Raw genomic sequence first — 20,268 nt, 5'->3', positions numbered from 1 at the left:
TCTGTAAGTGAAAGAGCACCAAAACAATGTCCTCAGCATGCCAATAGGCCTGTTTGTAATCCATTCCAATAGTATTGCTGTTAGTCACTAAGAGACGGTTTATGCAAAGAGACAAGGGGGAAGGAAGTGGCTGGTCCTAACAAAAGACGCTCAGTCGGATGAGAGAAGGGCTGATCGATAGAGCCTTGAGAGAGCTATCAATCAGAGCCCCAGCCTAGTAAATTATGGTTTTATTAGTATTGAGCTGACCACTGCTGGGAGAGACCTTAAGACAATGAGATTCTGGCCCCGCAAAAGAGGCAGGAAAGGGAGGGAAATTTGTGTTGACCAACCCTCTGGCCACTCGTATGGACTGATTGAATTCAAGTTAGATAGTGACATGTAGGAACTAGAGCTCACCTGTTGTCATAGCAAATGGGAGTGATTCATGGGAAGGGATAAAGTGAGGGCACAGAGCAGTGCACTCTGGGAGATGGAGTTTGCAATGACACAGTGACTAAATTGAGAAAAGCGGATCACAGAGCAGCAGAAATGCAATTCCAGCGCTGCCGGGCCCTCATTCCCGGCCTGCTCTCTACGGACTAACTCATTTAGGAGCGGCAGGGGAAACTCAATAGGACCAATTGAGAGAATAATATATTGAATCTAGCGGTTGAGTGGGCTGCTTGGGCATGGCTGAGGACTGTGGAGGTGAAGTGTGTGCTTAGTTTCTGAAAACTCAAGTATTGTTGAGCAACATGTGTAACTGTATGCAAATACAAATACACAGATGTACGCCTTTCACTTCACAGCATAGTGCTCGGGTATGAGTTATGTATGAGATTCTTGAACTGTTATTGAACTTGACAAATGTGAATAGAACCTCATCCTATACAGACCGGTTGTGACCCGCAATTATAAATCCTGTTGAATAAAAGAAAAGTCAATGGAAGCCTATTTGCTTGGTATGAGTAATCATGTGGTTTTCAGCGTAGAGCTACAAAAAAGTTATTAATGTGTGTGAGGAGAATGTTAAGTGTAAATACAGTATGTAAAAGCTTTGATCATTTTAAAAAACAACGAATGTTTTGTCATTTCTGTTGGAGTGCTAGTGAGCTAGATATCTTTAGTTTCATCTAACCCTACCTTTTTCTTGTGACAGATGAGTTGACAGCACCTGCCTAATATTCCCCTTTTGCTGTCGAAACAGCCCTGGCCCATCGAGGCATGGACTGGTTTCTTCACCAAGATGTTAGCAGCAGATGATTTAAGTTGTGGGGTGGGCCCTCCGTAGACTAGTTTGTCATGGAGAATTGGCGAATTTATAGGCCAGGTCAACACCTTAAACTCGTTGTCAAATGCTTTTTGTTTTGTGACAACGTACAATATCCTGCTGAAAGAGGCCACAGCCGTTAGGGAATATTGTTTGCATGAAAAGGTGTACACAGTCTGCATAGGTAAGTGGTACGTGTCAAAGTAACATCCAAATAAATAGTAGGACCTAAGGTTTCCCAGAAGAATATTGCCCAAAACATCACAGAACATCACATTGCCTCCACTGGCTTTCCAAGTAAGCATCACACACACCTGAGTTTGCACGTGATATAAAAGAAAGCACGATTGCTCTATTGTTCCATGATCCAGATCTTGTGACCTTTGTTGGCACTTTCAGCGGTCGACAGGGCCCAGCATGGGCACCCATACGGAACAAATTGCAATGCATTGTGTATTCTGACACCTTTCAATCAGAAAAATTGTGTTCAGGCTAATTGTTAAATTTAAGTCTCTGAACACTTGTTGCCTGTACTTTAAGTAGTATAAACACAATGCTAAAAACCTCCATGTACCAACCTGCAATTTATATTTTCATCACCAGAAACACTGACAGCTTATTATGACACAATTTTATTTATTTTATTGCTAATTTGCTGGTTCACTGAAGGACCATTCTGACACGTCCTAACACGGTAAACATTAATGTAAACAATCCAGTTAATTAACGCTGTTTTATTTATTGTTTCCTAACCATTCCAGTGAGCCATCACAGCACCAGGGCCTTGGCCTCTGCCGATCTAATTAATGTTAATAATTACACCTGTGTTTACCCTCCAATGACTGCATGACAAAACAGCTAATGTGAAAAGGGCCTATTTGTTTTTCAAATACAAAACTACTTTGTTTTACTATGAAACTTTTGCTGTAACTGCTTTCATACAGCATTAAAAGTGGACAGCACTCGCAGGCACTGCACAACTTCCATACATGCTTGAAATATATGTAACAGAAAACCACGACATGTATTCTCCTGTATTCTTGCTGCATCCAGTGTGAGAGGAAAGAGCTTTAAAGTCTCACAGTATTTGAGTGCAGCCTGTAGATAGATGGTTCGCTAGGCAACAAGACAAGACCTTTATTATGTTGCAGTTGGAGACAGAGCAGTGGCTTAACAGTTAAACCTGAGCACATACCTCACTGCTGTGCTGGTTTTCTATCTGTGTCATACTTTGGTGAAATTGAAGTTTTGCTAAGAAGTCCTAAAAGACTTGCGAGTCCACTTTGGGAGGCACAGGCATTAGGTTAAGGCTCTAGGTGGATGTGAGAAGCTAATGAAAGTGGGGTATATCTAGCCAGCAGAGAGGTGAGTTGTGCCGGGGGCAGGATGCAGCAGCTTAAGAATTGTAATTACAGCATTATGGTGGAGGTTGACTGGATTAGGGCCCCGGCAACAGGCTGAGACCAGGATAGAAGGCCAGGAAATGGCCATGGACTAGACATTATTAGCCTTGGTTGACAGCTTAAGACCATGCCTGTCAACACACTGCTTCTTCTCCCTTACTGAGTACTCAAGGTCAGGGAGATGCTGATGTGCAGGCAAAAAAAACAACATTTGTGCACAAGTCTGCACTTCCCACAGATGTATTTAGAACACACAGACACACACACACACGCAGATATGCAAGTGCACTGCACATTAAAGCATTGCCTTGAACACACAAACGCACATGCATGTTTAGCGAGTCCAGCGGGAGGGGAGCAGCTCCCGATCTCAGTGTAAGTCGCAGAGCTCTGCCCTCTCCCTCTGTCAACACGATAATCCACTCTGAAAATGACTAGATTAAAACACATTAAAAACGTGATAATATGATGAGACCCGGTGGTAAGAAAGGGCTAAACATCACTGAAAGACTTAAAGGAGCAAGCACACCTTTAGAAAAAACAAACCCCCCCAAAAATTAAAATAAAGAAATCTGCGTCTTCGCCAAGTTGCCCAATTGATGTTAGAATAAATGGGCTTGCTGTTATATCACAAAGCAGTTTTCTTTCTCCATTTCATTATCAGAATGTTTCCAGAATTGCCCATCACAACAGGATATCTTGACAACTGAATATTAGTTGGTGGCAAACTGTGCATGAACGTGTCACAGGTTTTCGTAGAAACCTGCACCGCTAAATATTCACAAGTGTGTTAGCAGAGGCAGCCGGGGCTAAAGCATTAGCATGCACAGAAGCGGATTTAATTAATACTGAATACACAAAGATTAAATTGCTGCAATTTTGACTTTGTGTTATGTTTATTCCAATGTCTGTTTGCCATAGAAGCCAGTAAATACATTTCACATAAACCTGTCCGACTCTTAGAGATAGAGGGGACTTGGTATTCCTTCTGAGATCTATTCCACTCAGTGCCTTCTGTACATAGTTTTCATATCACTTTGGTCCTTAGCTGCTCTCTCTGTTCCAATCTTTCCACATATTTCCACCTACCTCTTACCCAAAACCTTCCATCTTAATTCTGTCAAGCTCATGACAAGTCTCTGGCTGATCTGAGACAGATTAAAAAGTGCAGAGTGCAGGCTGAATAAAGGAGAGAAAAGCGAGTTAAATAAATCTTCATTTCAACAATTTGAACCTTATTGAGTCTGAATCATCTAGGGACGTGCTTTTTATTAAAAGGCTGGCAGTGGCCGCGGCTCTGATTGTAATTGCGTTGACCCAGCCCCCCCACCCCTGTTTCACGCGCACTCGTGCACGCTTCACTCCGACATCTTCTCTTATCAACACGCTGTCCCGATAAAGTCTTGTGCTTTCAACCTCATTAAACCTCTCATTTATATTAAACAGCCGATAAGTCCTTCTACCCCGGTATGCATCTCCCAGGACGCACAGCTCCCGCAAGGATGTGATTTTTACTGCACCCACAATTCACCAGGGCCGCAGCTCCCACACCCAATAATTCTCCCCTTTTTTTTTTTTTTTGTAAAACCTGTCATTTGTTCACAAAAGCCTCAGCAGCACATCCTCTTCTTTTCTCTCCCCCTCGTCTCCATCCTGCTCCTCTGTCTCCCTGCTGCTCTTGTTGTTACATTTTTACTCCCCTTTTTCTTGGCCGGGAGCCAGCAGAGTGTTGTGAGACATCAATATTAGCTGGGGCCTCTTGGTTTAAAGCGTGCTTTAGAGTATAGAGTTGAGCCACGCTGGACTGTCTAGCTGCAAGGGAGCTATCTGTAATAGGTCCTGTACAGAGAGTTCTTTTCCAGTGGATTCCCCTGGCTGCCCACAAGCTGCTATAAAGAACTGTGAGAAATTAGGTTAATACCCAGGTTTTATTTTCTTCTATCTGCTTTTTATTTTTCCCTATCTACTCCCAAACTCTTGGTTTGGTTGTTTCTATCCAAAATACCACGTTTGACAGGCTGTTGGCTCTTGAATACTCAAGAATATCTGTGTACACTGGTCCCAGACGAGCCACTAACCATGTTCAGCTGTCAAGACTGACATACACTGACTGTGAGTGGGCTCAATAACCACCAGTGCAGCACATTGACCATGTGGCAAATGTCACTGGTCCATTTACTAGGGCTCATTGTTAGAGAGAGCTATCTATTGGCCTATAGGAAATCCATTGAGCTTTATCCAGCTCTGACTACTGCACGACCCGTTTCACACTGCTGAAGCAGAAAATACCGAGATGTAACCTGAGATTGATACTGAAGCACCGGTTCTATGTTTTTGGTGTATTGGTGGCACAGCACTGGGATCCATTCTACTGACCCATTTTTATGTGAACACCATGTGTGTATCACCTTGTAATCCTATATTCACAAACTGAAATAGAATAATACTGGTGGAGTATTATCTCACATGCATTGCAAGGCACTATGCCCACTTTGGCTGCTGATACTGTAGCAATAATTATATTGGATTTGGTCGTAAACAGCAGCACTGCACTGGCTTCAGACACAATTTAAACATTGCAACAATGGAAATCTTTTTCAGTTTACTTTACATTCTTCTATAGTTAAAAAAATGACCTATAGCTTTATTAAAATGTATTGTTTAAAAGTACAAGTTGTTCCTTCTGTTTTTATGTAATGAAATATCTTTCTATGATAAATGTGAGTGGTGATCTTAGCATCAATATCAAATAAAAATTTTTAGTGCTTATCAGAGTTTGCTAATGACAAAATACCTGCAGAAGTATTACATAGCTACATAGCACTTTGTGTTTCGTGCTAATCCTAGTTAGCTAGTTAGCGAACACTGATATGCTAAAACCAATGTTGGGGTCATTGCTCAAAAGTAATATTTTACACATTATCTGTTGCTTTTCTTAAATGTTATTCAGTAGAGTATTTATTTACTTGATGGAAAAAGTACTTTGTTAAATCACTTGTTGCATTACTTTAGCGTTACTCTGTAAAACGACTTGAAACATGTTGTCATGTAACATAAACCATATGCTATAGTTCCACGTGCAAACACAAAATTCCGGATTCTGGGCTAGCTTAGCGTTAGCATGCTGTCTGTGCAGATGATCGCAAAGTGCTGAAGTTGTGTTAACTGATTGTAGCATAAGTGCGCAGGAAGAAAAAAAAAATTTTCTTTCTATTTGTGGTGTACAGATAACCGAAGAACCTTTGTAACTCAAGTAATGACATAATTGTAACTACTATGATGAATTTAATTACTCAGTTTAGTACAGTAACATGTTACATTACAGTTAAGAGTTACTTTGAATGTGTTACACCCAAAACTGGTTAAAACTAAGATGGTGATTGGTAGCTCCTTGTTTATCACATCTTAGCATTGCAGCATTTGATTGTTCACGCGTGTTAGCATGTTGCCCTGTATTTGATGAGAAAAAGCAACAACAACAAAAAAAAATACTAATTTGACTCAGTTTCCTTTTTCAGTTTACGAATACTGTAAATACAATACATGATCCAAAAAAGTCACAGATTTAGAATGTATTTGAAACCTAAATCTGCACGTTACTAGTTTAGATTAGGCAGTGTGATTGTTTGTCTGTCTGATGAGTTGTAAGCAAGTCTTTTCTCCCCGGTCCATGTAGGAAGTCCCTGGCAGCCCTTCATTTTTGGAGCACCCTCTTAACTCTATTCTGGAGAGCCATGAACGACGGATCTCCAACTCTCTCTATGAAACCACAGAGGGCCCAGACAGCGTCTCCACTCCACGAGCTAATACGATCGGACGCATTGGTGAGTGTAACATGTCAACACGTTTATTTCATTTTCCCTTTCTTCACCTTTATGTCTCTTTCACCTTCTGCTAGATAGAAATTACTCCACAAATTGGATTTATTTTTTGGCCAAGCTCTCCTGATATACCCTGATGGGAACTCGGGTTGAGTTGTTAACCTCATGTACACTGAATGTATTTTCTGACATGCCCAGATCAATTTTAACATTAGCCAAAGCACCTCTGAAATGCATCGCCTTCACACCCTCACCCCCCACATCACATTCCAAGGTGTGCTGTTTCACTCTTTAAACCTCCCAGGGATTAATGTCAGACTCAATCCTCCCCACCTTCACTTCGCTCCTGACTGGTTTCACTTGGGTCAATTTCCATTCTGCCCAGATGACATCACCAGGCTGAGATCTCGGCTCTTCAGATGTATTAGAATTGGCAATTCAATCCTCGAGTAATCACTGCTGTCATCTCAGTATCAGCAGACCTTTCTCATATGCGTGTGTGCAGAAGCTGAAGGTGACTGCATCAGTGTGGGGAGGGCGTTATTCTGGGAAATGATGAAGTTTAGGCAAATGTATCTACAGCATTTTTCATCCTTCATTCCTTTTTACACCTCTTTTTCACTCTCACCTTCCTTAACTCGCTTTTCCCTCACATTATCTTCTTTATCCATATTATGCTTCTTGCCCTTTTGTCTCCTCCTTGCCCAATCAACTGTCTCCTCATGATCTCTTTGTCTTTAGTCTTTCTCCTTTGTCAGCTATCACCCCGTCATCCTTCTGTACACTCTGCAAAGTGAATTTGTAATCTATCACTGATCTACTCTTTCTTCCTTTCTGCCCTTCTCTCAGTCATTCTCCTGTTTCTTTTCTATAACCTCCCCACCATCCCCACCCCAAGAGTGGTGCCACACTGCCACTGATCATAGAAGATCAGAGACTGTGTCAGAAGCATCTGATGGTTAATTAAGCTTTCAGATCAATAGGGCTTGCCCCTGACACTCTCGCTCCCTCTGTCTCCTCTTCTTTCTTTTTTTCCACTCTTTCATCATGCTTTTCTCCTCCAGCCCCAATCAGATGTTTTCAAATTGGTTGGGTTTTTCTCTTACTTTGACTTATTTATTCCACTGGCTTTTCCAGTGCAGGTTTTTCAGAACACTGCTCTGATCATGAGAAGCAAAACTGTGGGGGCACTGATGGAAATGTTTTTTTTTTTTTTGGGCGATTGAAACCTCAAGGGTGTGTAGCTCTCATCTCATTCTGAAGAGTGGGAGTCAAATGAGCCAAGTGGAAAAGTTTTCGAGGTGGGGGCGGAGTAGGTGCTAAAGCAGTAAGTTATCACAGCTAAAGCTCAGCTGAGTCTCAGATCTTTGACTCGGCTTGTCTCGCTGCAAGAATATGCCATTTCCTTTTCTTCTGTGTCTTCGGGCTGCCTCTGAGTCACGTCCTCGTTAACCCATGTCTACTTTCTCTGACATGTCTTCATCTTTTAAACTGACAAAATTCTGTTATTTAAGTCTACTGCGCAGTAACATTTATTCCTATTAATTTTTGCAACACAACACAGCTGCTGTGAAAAGACATGTAGCTCCGAAGAAGTGCTACAATAAATATGGTACTCCATCATAGAGTTCAATTCAAATCAATTTAATTTTATTTATACAGCGCCAAATCACAACAACAGTTGCCTCAAGGCGCTTTATATTGTAAGGTAGAGCCTACAATAATACATACAGAAAAAAACCCAACAATCATATGACCCCCTATGAGCAAGCACTTTGGTAACAGTGGGAAGGAAAAACTCCCTTTTAACAGGAAGAAACCTCTGGTAGAACCAGGCTCAGGGAGGGGCGGGGCCATCTGCTACGACTGGATGGGGTGAGATAAGGAAAACAGGATAAAAGACATGCTGTGGAAGAGAGCCAGAGATAATAACAAGTGTGATTGAACGCAGAGAGGTCTATTAACACACATGAAAAGGAAAAACTCAATGCATCATGGGAATCCCCCAGCAGTCTACACCTATTGCAGCATAACTAAGGGAGGATTCAGGGTCATCTGGTCCAGCCCTAACTATATGCTTTAGCAAAAAGGAAAGTTTTAAGCCTAATCTTAAAAGTAGAGATAGTGTCTGTCTCCCGAATCCAAACTGGAAGCTGTTTCCACAGAAGAGGGGCCTGAAAACTGAAGGCTCTGCCTCCCATTCTACTTTTAAATACTCTAGGAACAACAAGTAGGCCTGCAGAGCGAGAGCGAAGTGCTCTAATAGAGTGATATGGTACTACAAGGTCATTAAGATAAGATGGGGCCTGATTATTTAAGACCTTGTATGTGAGGAGCAGGATTTTGAATTCAATTCTGAATTTAACAGGAAGCCAATGAAGAGAAACTAATACAGGAGAAATCTGCTCTCTCTTTCTAGTCCCTGTCAGGACTCTTGCTGCAGCGTTTTGGATTAACTGAAGGCTTTTCAGCGAGTTTTTTGGACATCCTGATAATAATGAATCACAGTCACACATTGTCCTTGAACGACACCCCATATTGTATGTTGCACCATATTGGATACTTAAAACCTACAGCATACACCATATGGACAAAAGTATTAGGCCACGTCTCTTTGAATTCAGCTGTTTTCTGTTCCATTGCTACAGCTTTATAAAATCAGATATTCCCCAATCACCCTGTAACTGCCACAAATTTGCAGACCTGGTAATGTTAGAGAGCGGGGTCACTGAGTGCTCAAGTTCATAGTGCATAAAAGTTGCCAGTTACAAACCTCCTCTGGCCTTATCATCAGCACAAAAGTGTGCTAGGAGCTTCGAGGTATGTGTTTCCATGGTAGAGCAGCTTCTGTAGGTGTAATGTGCTTTTGTCCATATAATGCATCTTCTTAGATTATTTATTTTATTAATATTAATAATAATAAAAAAAATACAATACAAGTGGAAAATATCTGTCCAGCCAAAATCCTTTCATACGCAAGCTGAAAATGTTTGTTTTTTTTCTGAGCATTTCTTCTTGGACAAGTCTCCTGTCTTTACACTTGGGAAATCCCAATTCCCTCTTGATTTTGAAACTTGTTGTTATGTTGAAGACATGTTGATAGATGATGCATTTATCTTCTTCTTTTTTTTCATTTGCCCCGACAGCCCCATGAATATTATTTTAGAGTTGTGAGTGGGCGTCGTAATTGGAAACTGTTCCTGATTGCTCACTCTGTCGCTGAGGAACTGAGTGCAGTGGTTCATGTTTAAACGTCTGTCAGTCTGTGACCACTTTTGTCAAAACACTAATGTCAGAACTGTGAACTATAGTGTTGAGTGCTCATGTAAGCATGTAGAAATGACTGCTCTGTACTGATGACTTAGAAGATCAACTTGTTAACAGTCATCACAGCTGATGGTTCCCAGTGCAAAACCGTGTCTAGTTTTCTCCCTTGTACATGCTGATTTCGTGGGGGGTTAACGCCTGAAGTGTAGTGAGGTAGTCAGATCCTGGATGGCAAAAAACAGGATAAGACTGACGTCACACTCTAATCACAATCCATAATAATGGGTGAGCATCTGTAAGAATACAAAAAGCCAGGGTAGAGATTTCATGTCATTTTAATTCTGTAAAAAGAAGTGATGCTTCACTGTCCTCTCTGATTTGTCCATAAATAAGTGCCGATGGCTTACTGTTATCCACGGCCCTTCATGACCTTGGACATGATTTAATGTCAGCAGTGTCGTTATTTACTTTGGAGGCAAATAGCATAAATATTCCTGACATAATCTTACACACGTAAATTCATCTGCCATGCAGACAACAGCTACCTACTTTAATTTAAATGAAGGCAACGCATAGTGTTGTGAAAACACGTGTGAAGCTGTCACAGTGAAGTGCATTCATCGGTGTTGATGGTAAATGTCTGTGGGTTAGACAGAGAATAGCTGTTTTTGCTCCATCTTCTTCTGCTTGTTATTTCATATGGGGCTCAGACATATTGCCTGGTGCGTGAGATGTGACAGTTGTGGTTAGGGGACAGATATCGAGATTGGCTCAGCAAGGTCAGCAAGCATACAGCCGCCAGGGCTTGACTGACAACTTGATTTTGAGTGCATCTAACCTGCTAAATTTCTGAATCATGAAGGCCAGAGGTGTGGAGTTTGGGATATGGTGCGGCGCACTTAGTGCATTACCTACAAACTAAAAAGAACTACACGCTCGCGCAGAACCTCTGCAGCTGCTTCTACCCACTGATGTGAGCTGTGCATTCCCCTTTGGAGCAAACGGTGATTACAGACAAAACTCTGAGGCATTCCATCTCTTAAAAGACAAACAAAGGAACTCTCTAACCAAATCAAGCACTCTCCTCTGATGCTCCACTGCATTACGCTGCCTGCGCCTCTATAAATGAATCGAGACACAGAGGTAAATGGGATGGAATGGTTTTGCTGCTCAAGAATTAAGATCTGACTGTGATTGCGAGTTATTGCAGATGGCAGCAAGTCAATTCAGTGAAAATGTAAACTCCATATTTCTGCCAAGCCATGATTGTTGTTGTCGTGCTCTCTGTGTACTGTTAAAAAAAAAGAGCAAATAGCTGCAATGCTCCTCAGATGCCTTATCTCACCTTACCTTAAGTATTGATCAGAAACCTGGCTCTCTAGTCTACACCCAATATTCACAGGCTGCCTTTCTTCTGAAACACGAGGAAAAGGCCTTGAGTCTCTGGGGTAAAAAGGACATTAAAGAAACTGATGGACATTATGGACAATGCTGGGCATCCTCTGCACACGGCCATAAACAACCAGAAGAGTCTGTTCAGTGACAGGTTGCTTCTCCCCAAGACAAGAACTAACAGACTTAAAAACTCCTTTGTCCCACACGCCATCAGACTGTTTAACTCCTCTCTGGAGGGGAGAGGGAGGGGAAACAGGAGGACAAAGGAGGGGGGAACAACTAAGCTGTAGTGCCTCTGCACCTCACTGTACAATACCTTGTGCAATACTTTTTGTAAATAGTCAACAGTGCAATAGACTCAATACTTGAAATGTGCAATTCACTTGTATTTTTATTTTTATTCCTATTTATTCTATTTATCCCCTTTGTATATTTTATTTATATTTGTCTCTGTATTTATATATGTGTGTGTGTGTGTGTGTGTGTGTGTGTGTGTGTGTATATATATATATATATAACAGTTCTGTAACTGTAACTTTGGTCGTTGCTGTGCTTTTTTTGGAAGTCGAATTTCCCAGAGGAACCCACCCGAGGGATTAATAAAGTTCTATCTTATCTTATCTCTTATCTTATCTAATTGGTGCAATTGAATGAAATTATAGGAATCATAATCATGGCAACAGCAGAGACATGCTCACACAGGAGACAGGTGCTATTAAGCTAGTATAGTGCCATTACATTGATCATGTGGACACTTTTGCTGTGATCTTGCCTGTAGTATTTTGGGCTGTCATTCAGGACTGTCTGCTTGGTGTGCAATTCAGCTGATCAATAGTTCCAGGTAGTCCCATTCTTGGATTGTTTCAGTAAGCCATGCAGCTCTGTGATGCTGTCAGCGTTAGCTTCACACGTGCATGAACACATCATGGCCAAAAAGCTGTATCTGCAGTCAGCAGGTGGTGAACATAAAGCACTCTGCTTGACTCCATGCTCAAAGTAGATGAGTTCTTCACTCTACTTTTTGCTTTTTTTTCATGCTATCCTTCCATCCATGCCCGTGTTTTGCCCTCTAAAGGTGAAGGGATAGAGATCTACCAAGTAAAGTAGCCGTCTCATTTACACAAAAAAGTAGGAAAGAAAGAAGGAAAGAGGAAATATGCAAGAAGGAAATATGGAGCCAAGTAAAATCTCCTGCATGTGCATACTGTGACAGCGACAGTCAGGGTTTTGCCACAAAGGTCGTTAGCATCACACCCAGCTTTTGCCTTTCCGTTCTGTCTAATTGAAAAGTGCCACCGGGTGTGGGATCCACACGCTGGGGTGAAAATTAAGGCTCGTGCACAAATGCTTTCTGTGCATGTGGCTTTTTGACCCAAACTGAGTGCATGCCTAGCAGCGAGGGACAGGTAGTGGAGTTAGACTGGAGGTGGGAACCAGGCGAGCAGAGTCCTGCTGTTGTCACACAGGAAAGAAGGTGTTTGCAGGATGTAATGTGTGCGATGCAGGCAAGGGTGTAAAATCCTGCAGGCACATTGACCCAAATTAAAAAAACAAACAAAAAAAGGTACTTGTAGAAGTTTATTTTACCCTTTAGTGATTAAAAATCCTATAAAAAAGTCATCCTTTTTTTATGCTCACCTGTCAGAAGAATAGCGAGCTCTTTTTAAAATCAGTGTGTGTATATAGTGTTACCCTGAAATTTGACCCTTTTCTCTGCTTTTCTGTGCTTATTCTTTTGAAGTGGCGTGAGCGTAAGTTTAGCAGCAATCTTTTTAATGTATTCTGTAAAAAATAAAATAAATAAATAAAAGGCAGCAGTATTTGCAAGATGCACTTTAAAGATGTTTTTCCAAAGAAAGTTTTGCGTGACATATCACCTTTAAGTTATGAAAAAACATGAGCGTGGTAATTGGCGACAATTATGGGGGTGAAGGAAGTTTTACTTTTAGAAACACTTGTGCATATCAGCAGTGTTGTATTTAAAGGCAGGGAATAGGCAACAATATGTACAAATAAATGAATATAAATCTAATTTGATGGATATAGCTTGTGGAGTACCTCAAGGTTCAGTACTGGGTCCAAAAATGTTTATTATGTACTTAAATGATATCTGCAGAGTATCGGAGATTTTAAAGTTTGTAATATTTGCAGATGACACAAATATACTGTGTTCAGGTGTGGAGTTGCCACAGGTTTTGGAAATGATCACACAGGAATTAACGATATTAAAGAAGTGGTTTGATATAAATAAATTATCATTGAATCTCGATAAAACCAAATTTATGTTGTTTGGAAACCAAAAGAAAAACATCGAAGTAGAAATATGTGTTGACAATGTATATTTAGAAAGAGTAAATGAAATAAAATTTCTTGGGGTGATCATTGACCACAAGCTCTGTTGGAAGCCACACATTACTTATGTTCGGGGGAAATTGGCATGGGGCATTGCCGTCCTGGGAAAAGCAAAGCATATGTTGGATCAGAAAGCACTGCACATTTTATACTGTGCTTTACTACTGCCATATATGAGCTACTGTGTAGAGGTCTGGGGAAACACATACAAAAGTAACACACAAACAATAACTATAATACAGAAAAGGGCCATTAGATTAATAAATAATGTAGGGTACAGGGACCATACAAATGCACTCTTTGTCAAAATGCAAGCTATTAAATTCCAAGACTTGGTGAAGCTTAAAACAGCGCAAATAATGTATAAAGTAAGAAATAAATTGCTTCCCAAAGAAATCTGTAAATTGTTCATAGAAAGAGAAGGTGGGTATAACTTAAGAGGGAAATGGAATTTAAAAATACAAAGTGCTAGAACAACTTTAAGAACTATGTCAATCTCAATTGCAGGAGTTAAATTATGGAACAGTCTAACAGAAGAAATAAAAGACAGTCAAAACATAAAACAGTTTAAAGTAAAATATAAAAACCTAATTTTAAATAAGTATAAGAATGAAGAAAACGGGGTTAACCCAGGATGGTAATGTTGCTGGTAATGGTGTTGCGGTTCTTTTTTGGTTGTTTTTTTGTTTTTTTGTTTTGTTTTGGTTTGTTGTTTTTCCATAACTTGTGTATCTGCAAATATACACATTCTGTATTTTTCATATGAAAGAAACTATACTGTGGTGGGGCTTGCTAATTTCTTGTTTTTGATTTATGTATGTTATGTTTTGTTTTACTTCATATGTTTATATGTTTCATATGTTGTTTGTTTAATTTAAGACAAAAAAAAAATTTTAATGAATGAGAGGTAAAACTTGAGGGGGTAGGGACAAATAAGTAAATACTTCAGCCTACTCCTTTTCAAACAAATAATGGAATGATATTTTGTAATGATTGTGAAGGCACATGTTTGAAATGTTTGAAATAAAAATGAACTGAACTGAACTGAAAAGTATAATTTGTGTGATATTGTGGGAAAGGGAGACTCTAATCATAAAAAGTACCACACAGTAACTCTAATTTGTGTATAAAGTACAAACTAATGTTATAAACCAACCCGTTACAATGAATCAAGTGAAAGTACTTTTTTTTTCTTTAACATACTGTTTCTGGATATTGAGCTACTCTGGCTGCTGTTTGTGTGGAAAAAATATTGATGTGATTTTGATGCTGTTCCCTGAAATGCCATCTGCAGGCTAAATAAAAGCCTTGGATGTGAGTGCTGTTCTTCATTCAACACCATCGATGGCTTGACCTCTAGAAAAGAAAAACCTTTTAGTTGCTTCGTGGTAATACGTCGCAGAGTGGTGGTCAGACGATGTATTGAAGACAGTCTTTGCCGTAGCAATGACTTCCATAAATTGATGTTTTAGCATTAAGCTGTCATCACCTTAGTTTTCCAAGCATACGTGTATAATAGACACACATTTGCCAGTATGTGGTTATAGGGACCTTCAGCCAGGATTCTAAATATATAAGAAATTGACTGGATGTTAAAGGTTCTGTTCTTGTGTCCATGGGAAGCATTGATCATCTCCACGTGTCTCTATAAGTCTCACACTTTAGTAGCTGCTCTTCATATACCAGACGTCTTGATGCCATGTTTCCCTACAAGGAAGAGATTGTCATAAAGCCAATCTACTAAATGCGCTGATCAATAGCATTAATGAAGGAATCCCTTGTGGAACACTGCTGAAAAACGGCACCGATGTCCCTTGGTGTACATAAAGGCTTTCGGCTTCTGCTGGTATGTACTTAGGGTGATTACCCGCTGCTATCCGTGTATGGGTCTGATAGCTGTGACAGCATGGATCAACTAATGACCTCTCCTCCATCCACATCAATAGGCCAAAGTTTCACAGAAGGAGGAAAAGGAGGAGGGAGAACATAGAGGAAAAGAAAGTGTGAGAGTGCGTGATGGGACAGAGATGGAGGAAATCGAGCAGGAGAGGGAAGATGGAGTGAGGCTATTAGTGTGACCTTTCACCTCACAGCTCAATGTTTCAACAGGTAATGCTTGGTCAGAGGGCAGAAAGAAGAGAAGAGCGATACTCTGATCTATTTGGATGGATGCAGCCAGGTGGCCTCTGGAGCCAGAGAGCTCATCCGTCTTCATCCGCACGCTCTGTTAGAGGGAGCAAGAACATCTTTGCTTCAGTATTGTGGCATCGGTATCAACTCATAGGAATTTCAGAAACATGTGCAGAGAGATTGGCGTGGCTTTAGCAATGTAAAAGTGAATATGCAAACTGTTTAATTACCTTTCACCTTGGAGGTTATGTTTTTGGTAGCGTGTGCATGCATCTCAACTTTCTGTCTGTAAACAAGATAGCTCAGCAGGGGTGTAGAGTGGGGTCATGTTTAATAATGCTTTAAATTTTGGCTTACGTCCACCAAGGCCTGCAAGGTCAGCTTAATTATTTATTGGTCAAAAATTGACAAAAATCCTTAAAACTATGATTTTTGCAAGTGTGGTGTATATTGTAAACATGCAGAAGGTAGTGTATAAAGACTTAAAAAGTGATAATAATGTTATATAGAGCTGTTTACTGCTAATGTTTGTTTTGACAACATACAGGGAATGATACATCAGGATTTTAAATGTCACATTACTTCGGACCTCTGACATTTTCTTCAAGGTTAAATAAGGTCAAACTTTCATAAAATGTATTTTATCTTTAAAACTTGGTTAAAATTCTGCTGACTTAGTTTGTATTACTAACATTTAGTAAATGATACTGGATACTGACCACATCTGACATCTGACCTCTGACCTAACCTTTACGTTTCTCTGCCTTTCTTTCCGGTTGACCCCAAAATGTGTTATATCTTCATAAAAAGAATGAGAATGAGCTGCCTAGTTCATTAGAAATCTACAGTCATAATAATAAACAATGAACTCAAGTTATTCATATCCAATTATTTCCAAATCAGTGGCTATTATCCATGACCCACTCCTACATAATGTTGCATAATAAAAGTAAACATCTGTCATGCTGCCCTTTTCTGATTTTACATTTAAAATTGAATTTATACAAAATACAACACCGTTCCCTTAAAAACTACCAGAATGTGAGCTGCCTTGGCTGAGGCAACACTGAAAAGTCATTTTCTAACATTACAATTAACAGCCAGGGTGATCATGTTGGACTTCAATAGGTGTCAGCGATCCTGTTAATCCTTCACAATGCACTATTATTACTAGATGGCAAACCACACCAAACAAGCTGATTTATTTTTAGCAGAACAGAAGATGTAATGAGAGGGGTCCCAGGGTGTTGTCTTCTGTGAGCCTGCTTCTGTCAGTGTGACTCACATGAGGCTATCTTTAATCACAGTGTGAGAAAGGTCATGATGACATCATCAGATTGCCACAGGTCTCTTTCCTTAACCCCAAAGATGGTAAGCATCTATGTAACAATTACCTAATAGCCCCTTTGTAAAACATTAGCCTGCTGTGAACAATTACTCATTATCAGAGTAAAAATAGTCCCTTCACGACTCAGCATATGTATTTCTCAGATAAGTGAGTTGAAGTCCAGATAACTGCATGAAAAATTCCATAGTTTCTGTCGTTTTTTTTCTTTTTTACGTCATCACCTCAGGGTGCTTTATAATGTAAGGTAGAGACCATACAATAATGCAGAGAAAACCCCAACAATCAAACAACCGCCTGTGAGCAAGCACTTGGCGACAGTAGGAGGGAAAAACTCCTTTTTATCAGGAAGAAATGTCCAGTAGAACAAAATTTCAGAAGAGGGGCAGCCTTATGCTGCGACTGGTTGGGTGTGATGGGAGTAAAACGACGCTCAACAATTACAAAAGAAGGCCTTAAGAATATTCTTGCTCATTATTTCATCAGCACTTTGCATTAAGAATCACTTCTCCATAACAAACAGAAGTGACTTTCAAAATGCCTCCATCACTAGTTATTCCGAGTTCCAACACACATGACTGTTCACCGTGTCGATCTGGCTGGCTCGTCAGCTACTGTGAGGAGCTGATAAAAGACAATGGTGTTAAAGCAGTGAGTGAGCTGCTCCATCTGAGCCTCGCTGTTCCAAGTTGCTGAAAAGCGTCTGCCTCTATTCCCACTCCGCCCTTTGCTCAGCCAAGTTTTATGAACCACAGTGTGATTTAACTCGTATCAACATATTGTTCCCTGTGAGCCATTTTCTCTTTGTCTTCTCCAGCCAACCTTAGTCTCGTCTGTTTCATTGTCCCGGTTAGTCATGTTCAGAGTCAAGTATCATGAGTAGGCGGGCTGTGATTTCCCTCTATGCTGATTATGCTGACAGCTGCAGAAAAGCATTCGCTGCAGTTTCTAATTATATTTTCACCTTTGAAAGCATCGGCACGGCCCCGGTTTTTCCTGCGCACTCTTCATACAGTGCTGTAGTGCATGTGCACATAGGCACGGAAGTGGTAACTGTAACGACTTTTCTTCTGCAGTGGTGGTCACTTGTGTCAAGGGGTCTTGACTGGAAATATTTCATGAAGCTGGGAGAAAAGCCTGCAGACTTTCTAATTAAAGCAGTGTCCTCTAGCAAAGTGGACCGTGACACAAGTGTATGTAAGGTGATTATAGATGGTGTGTCGTCTTAAAGAGAGCATATTGTAAGTTTGAGCAAATGTTCTGTCCGTGTGTGGTGTAAGTGAACATGCACTAAAAGTTTTAAAGTTTTATTTTGGGTGGGTTTTTTTTGTTTTTTTTTTAGAAAGACATAGTTAATACTCTGTGTCTGTTCAGGGTTGCTGCTGCAGTCAAAGTCTCTGTTGCTGATGCAACCGAGAAGCAATTCCATCTACTTACTAAGGGAATGTAAATGCAGGTATAAGAAAAGCCCCCGTGGAAACACAACCGCAGGGCATCTTTTACTGACACTGTCGCACTTTTGCTAAACTGACTGTAAAGCGTGACATTTGAAATTTTGAAGGGAAAATGACTAAGTAGTGCTGTCATGACAGAAAAGGCTCAGAAAATAAGGTCACATATATATTCGTAGAATTCTACACGTATATTACTTATACAGATTTACAGAAGCAAAACCATATCTATTTATTCTCACTTTAATAGACTGTGCAGATTTTACTTACCTTCATTTCCCTTGATCCTAGACATTATTGAAAGAAACTATCATAATAACTTGAGAAATTACTTCAACCACTTTTATTAATAATCAAAATTCAACTATAAAATAACAGAATTTTCTTGGTCTGTCTACTGTGAGAATGATACATTTAGCTTAGCCTAATTGACTTCCTGGACTTATCACTGCCATTACTCCAATACTCCTGATTTACAGTACAGGGGGAATTCAATCACCTGCGGTTCTCTGTCAAGCTGTCTGAGTGAGAAATGGCCTTCATTTCACCTGTACAGTGTTGGTAGCCATCTTAACTGCTTTAGATTAGCAATCTAAAGACAAAAGGACTAGGCTCTCAGTAGAACCGGTTAACAGATGCAAAAGTATGGTCATGTGAAAAAGAAGGTTTCACATGACTTTGCAGTCACGGGTGTAGTTAGTAAAAAACTAAGTACCTCTATAAAAGCAGCCTTTGTAAGGAGCATTCAGTTTGCTGGTATGGTGCACTCAGATGTGTGTTAACACAATGCCACAATCTTCCCAGGAGTGTACATCCATGTAAATCCCCCCCAAGGTTTGACTGTGACTCTGCAGGTCTCAGTTAGAATGTTAAATATTAAAGTTTAAGTTGGTAGATTAGAAAATGACTGAACAAGTATGGCTTGTTTGGAAGTGTTCCCCCTTATCTTTTAAGAACAGCAGCACGGCTGTTCAATTGCATCTGAATGAATCAAATAGTGGAGTTGTTTGTTATGTAGTGTTACAACACAGCACAGCGCAAACACTTCATACCACCTCTGAAGGACAGTGATGGAGGGGGTCATGATTTGGGATTGTCTTGGAGCTACAGGACCTGGCCGTCTTGCTGTCTTCAAGTTGACCGTGAGGTCCTCTGAGACAAATGTTGGGCCAGCTGTTGGCTAAAGTTTGGCTGAAAATAGTTCATGCAACAGAACAAACACAGCAGCAAATCTACATCAGAATAGCTAAAGACGAATCAAAGTTGCAACAAGCCAGAGTCCTGACCTGAAACTGACTGAGATGCTGTGGCCAGACCTTAAAAGAGCCCATTTAAGACTTCCCACAAACCCCAATGAAATGAAACAACACTTTTTTAAAGAGCACTCCATGATTCCTCTGCAACGACACAAGACACTGAAAGCTGTACAGAAAACAATTACTCCAAGTTAAAGCTGTTAAAGCTGCAGTTACCAAACCTGACAGTTTCTTTTAATGACCACTTGAGCCTTGCTACACAAGCAAGTCAATCCCCATAGACTTTCAAAGTAAAATGTCAGCCTTCACAGCAATATGGTGGTACTACAAAAACTCTTTGGCCTCCATAGATAATTTCCCAGTTATAAGAACTGTACGGCGGAAAAGTTTTTTGGTGTTGTTTTGTGCTTCACTGGTTTGGATTGGACAAATCTCCTCTGTCACACGTCAACATGGCAAATCACCTAAAAAACGCACCTTTCCACATTGACTTTCATTGGCGCTGTGAGTGCTGGATAAGCGCGCCTTTATTTCTGTCCTCTCCCACGCAGCTCTGTTTTGTTTCTTTGTTTTTTTTTCTTCCCTTTTTTTTAATC

At 40.4% G+C, this 20,268-nt stretch overlaps 1 protein-coding gene across 1 annotated transcript in view; it reads left to right on the top strand.

Moving 5' to 3' along the window:
• The window catches only part of LOC146701227 (partitioning defective 3 homolog), a 358,058-nt gene that overhangs the window by 198,147 nt on the left and 139,643 nt on the right, over positions 1–20,268 (top strand). The window contains exon 15 of the mRNA XM_085467562.1: positions 6,332–6,479. Coding sequence (XP_085323688.1) covers positions 6,332–6,479 — 148 coding nt within the window. The remainder of the gene's footprint in view (positions 1–6,331; positions 6,480–20,268) is intronic.

This window comes from Copadichromis virginalis, linkage group LG9 (genome assembly GCF_057382275.1).
Source record: "Copadichromis virginalis isolate Kocher_CV1m ecotype Utaka linkage group LG9, C_Virginalis_male_GT1.1, whole genome shotgun sequence".
Classification (NCBI taxonomy): Eukaryota; Metazoa; Chordata; class Actinopteri; order Cichliformes; family Cichlidae; genus Copadichromis; species Copadichromis virginalis.
The sequence above is the reverse complement of the archived record's forward strand: the minus strand, read 5'-3'. Positions and strand labels throughout refer to the sequence as shown.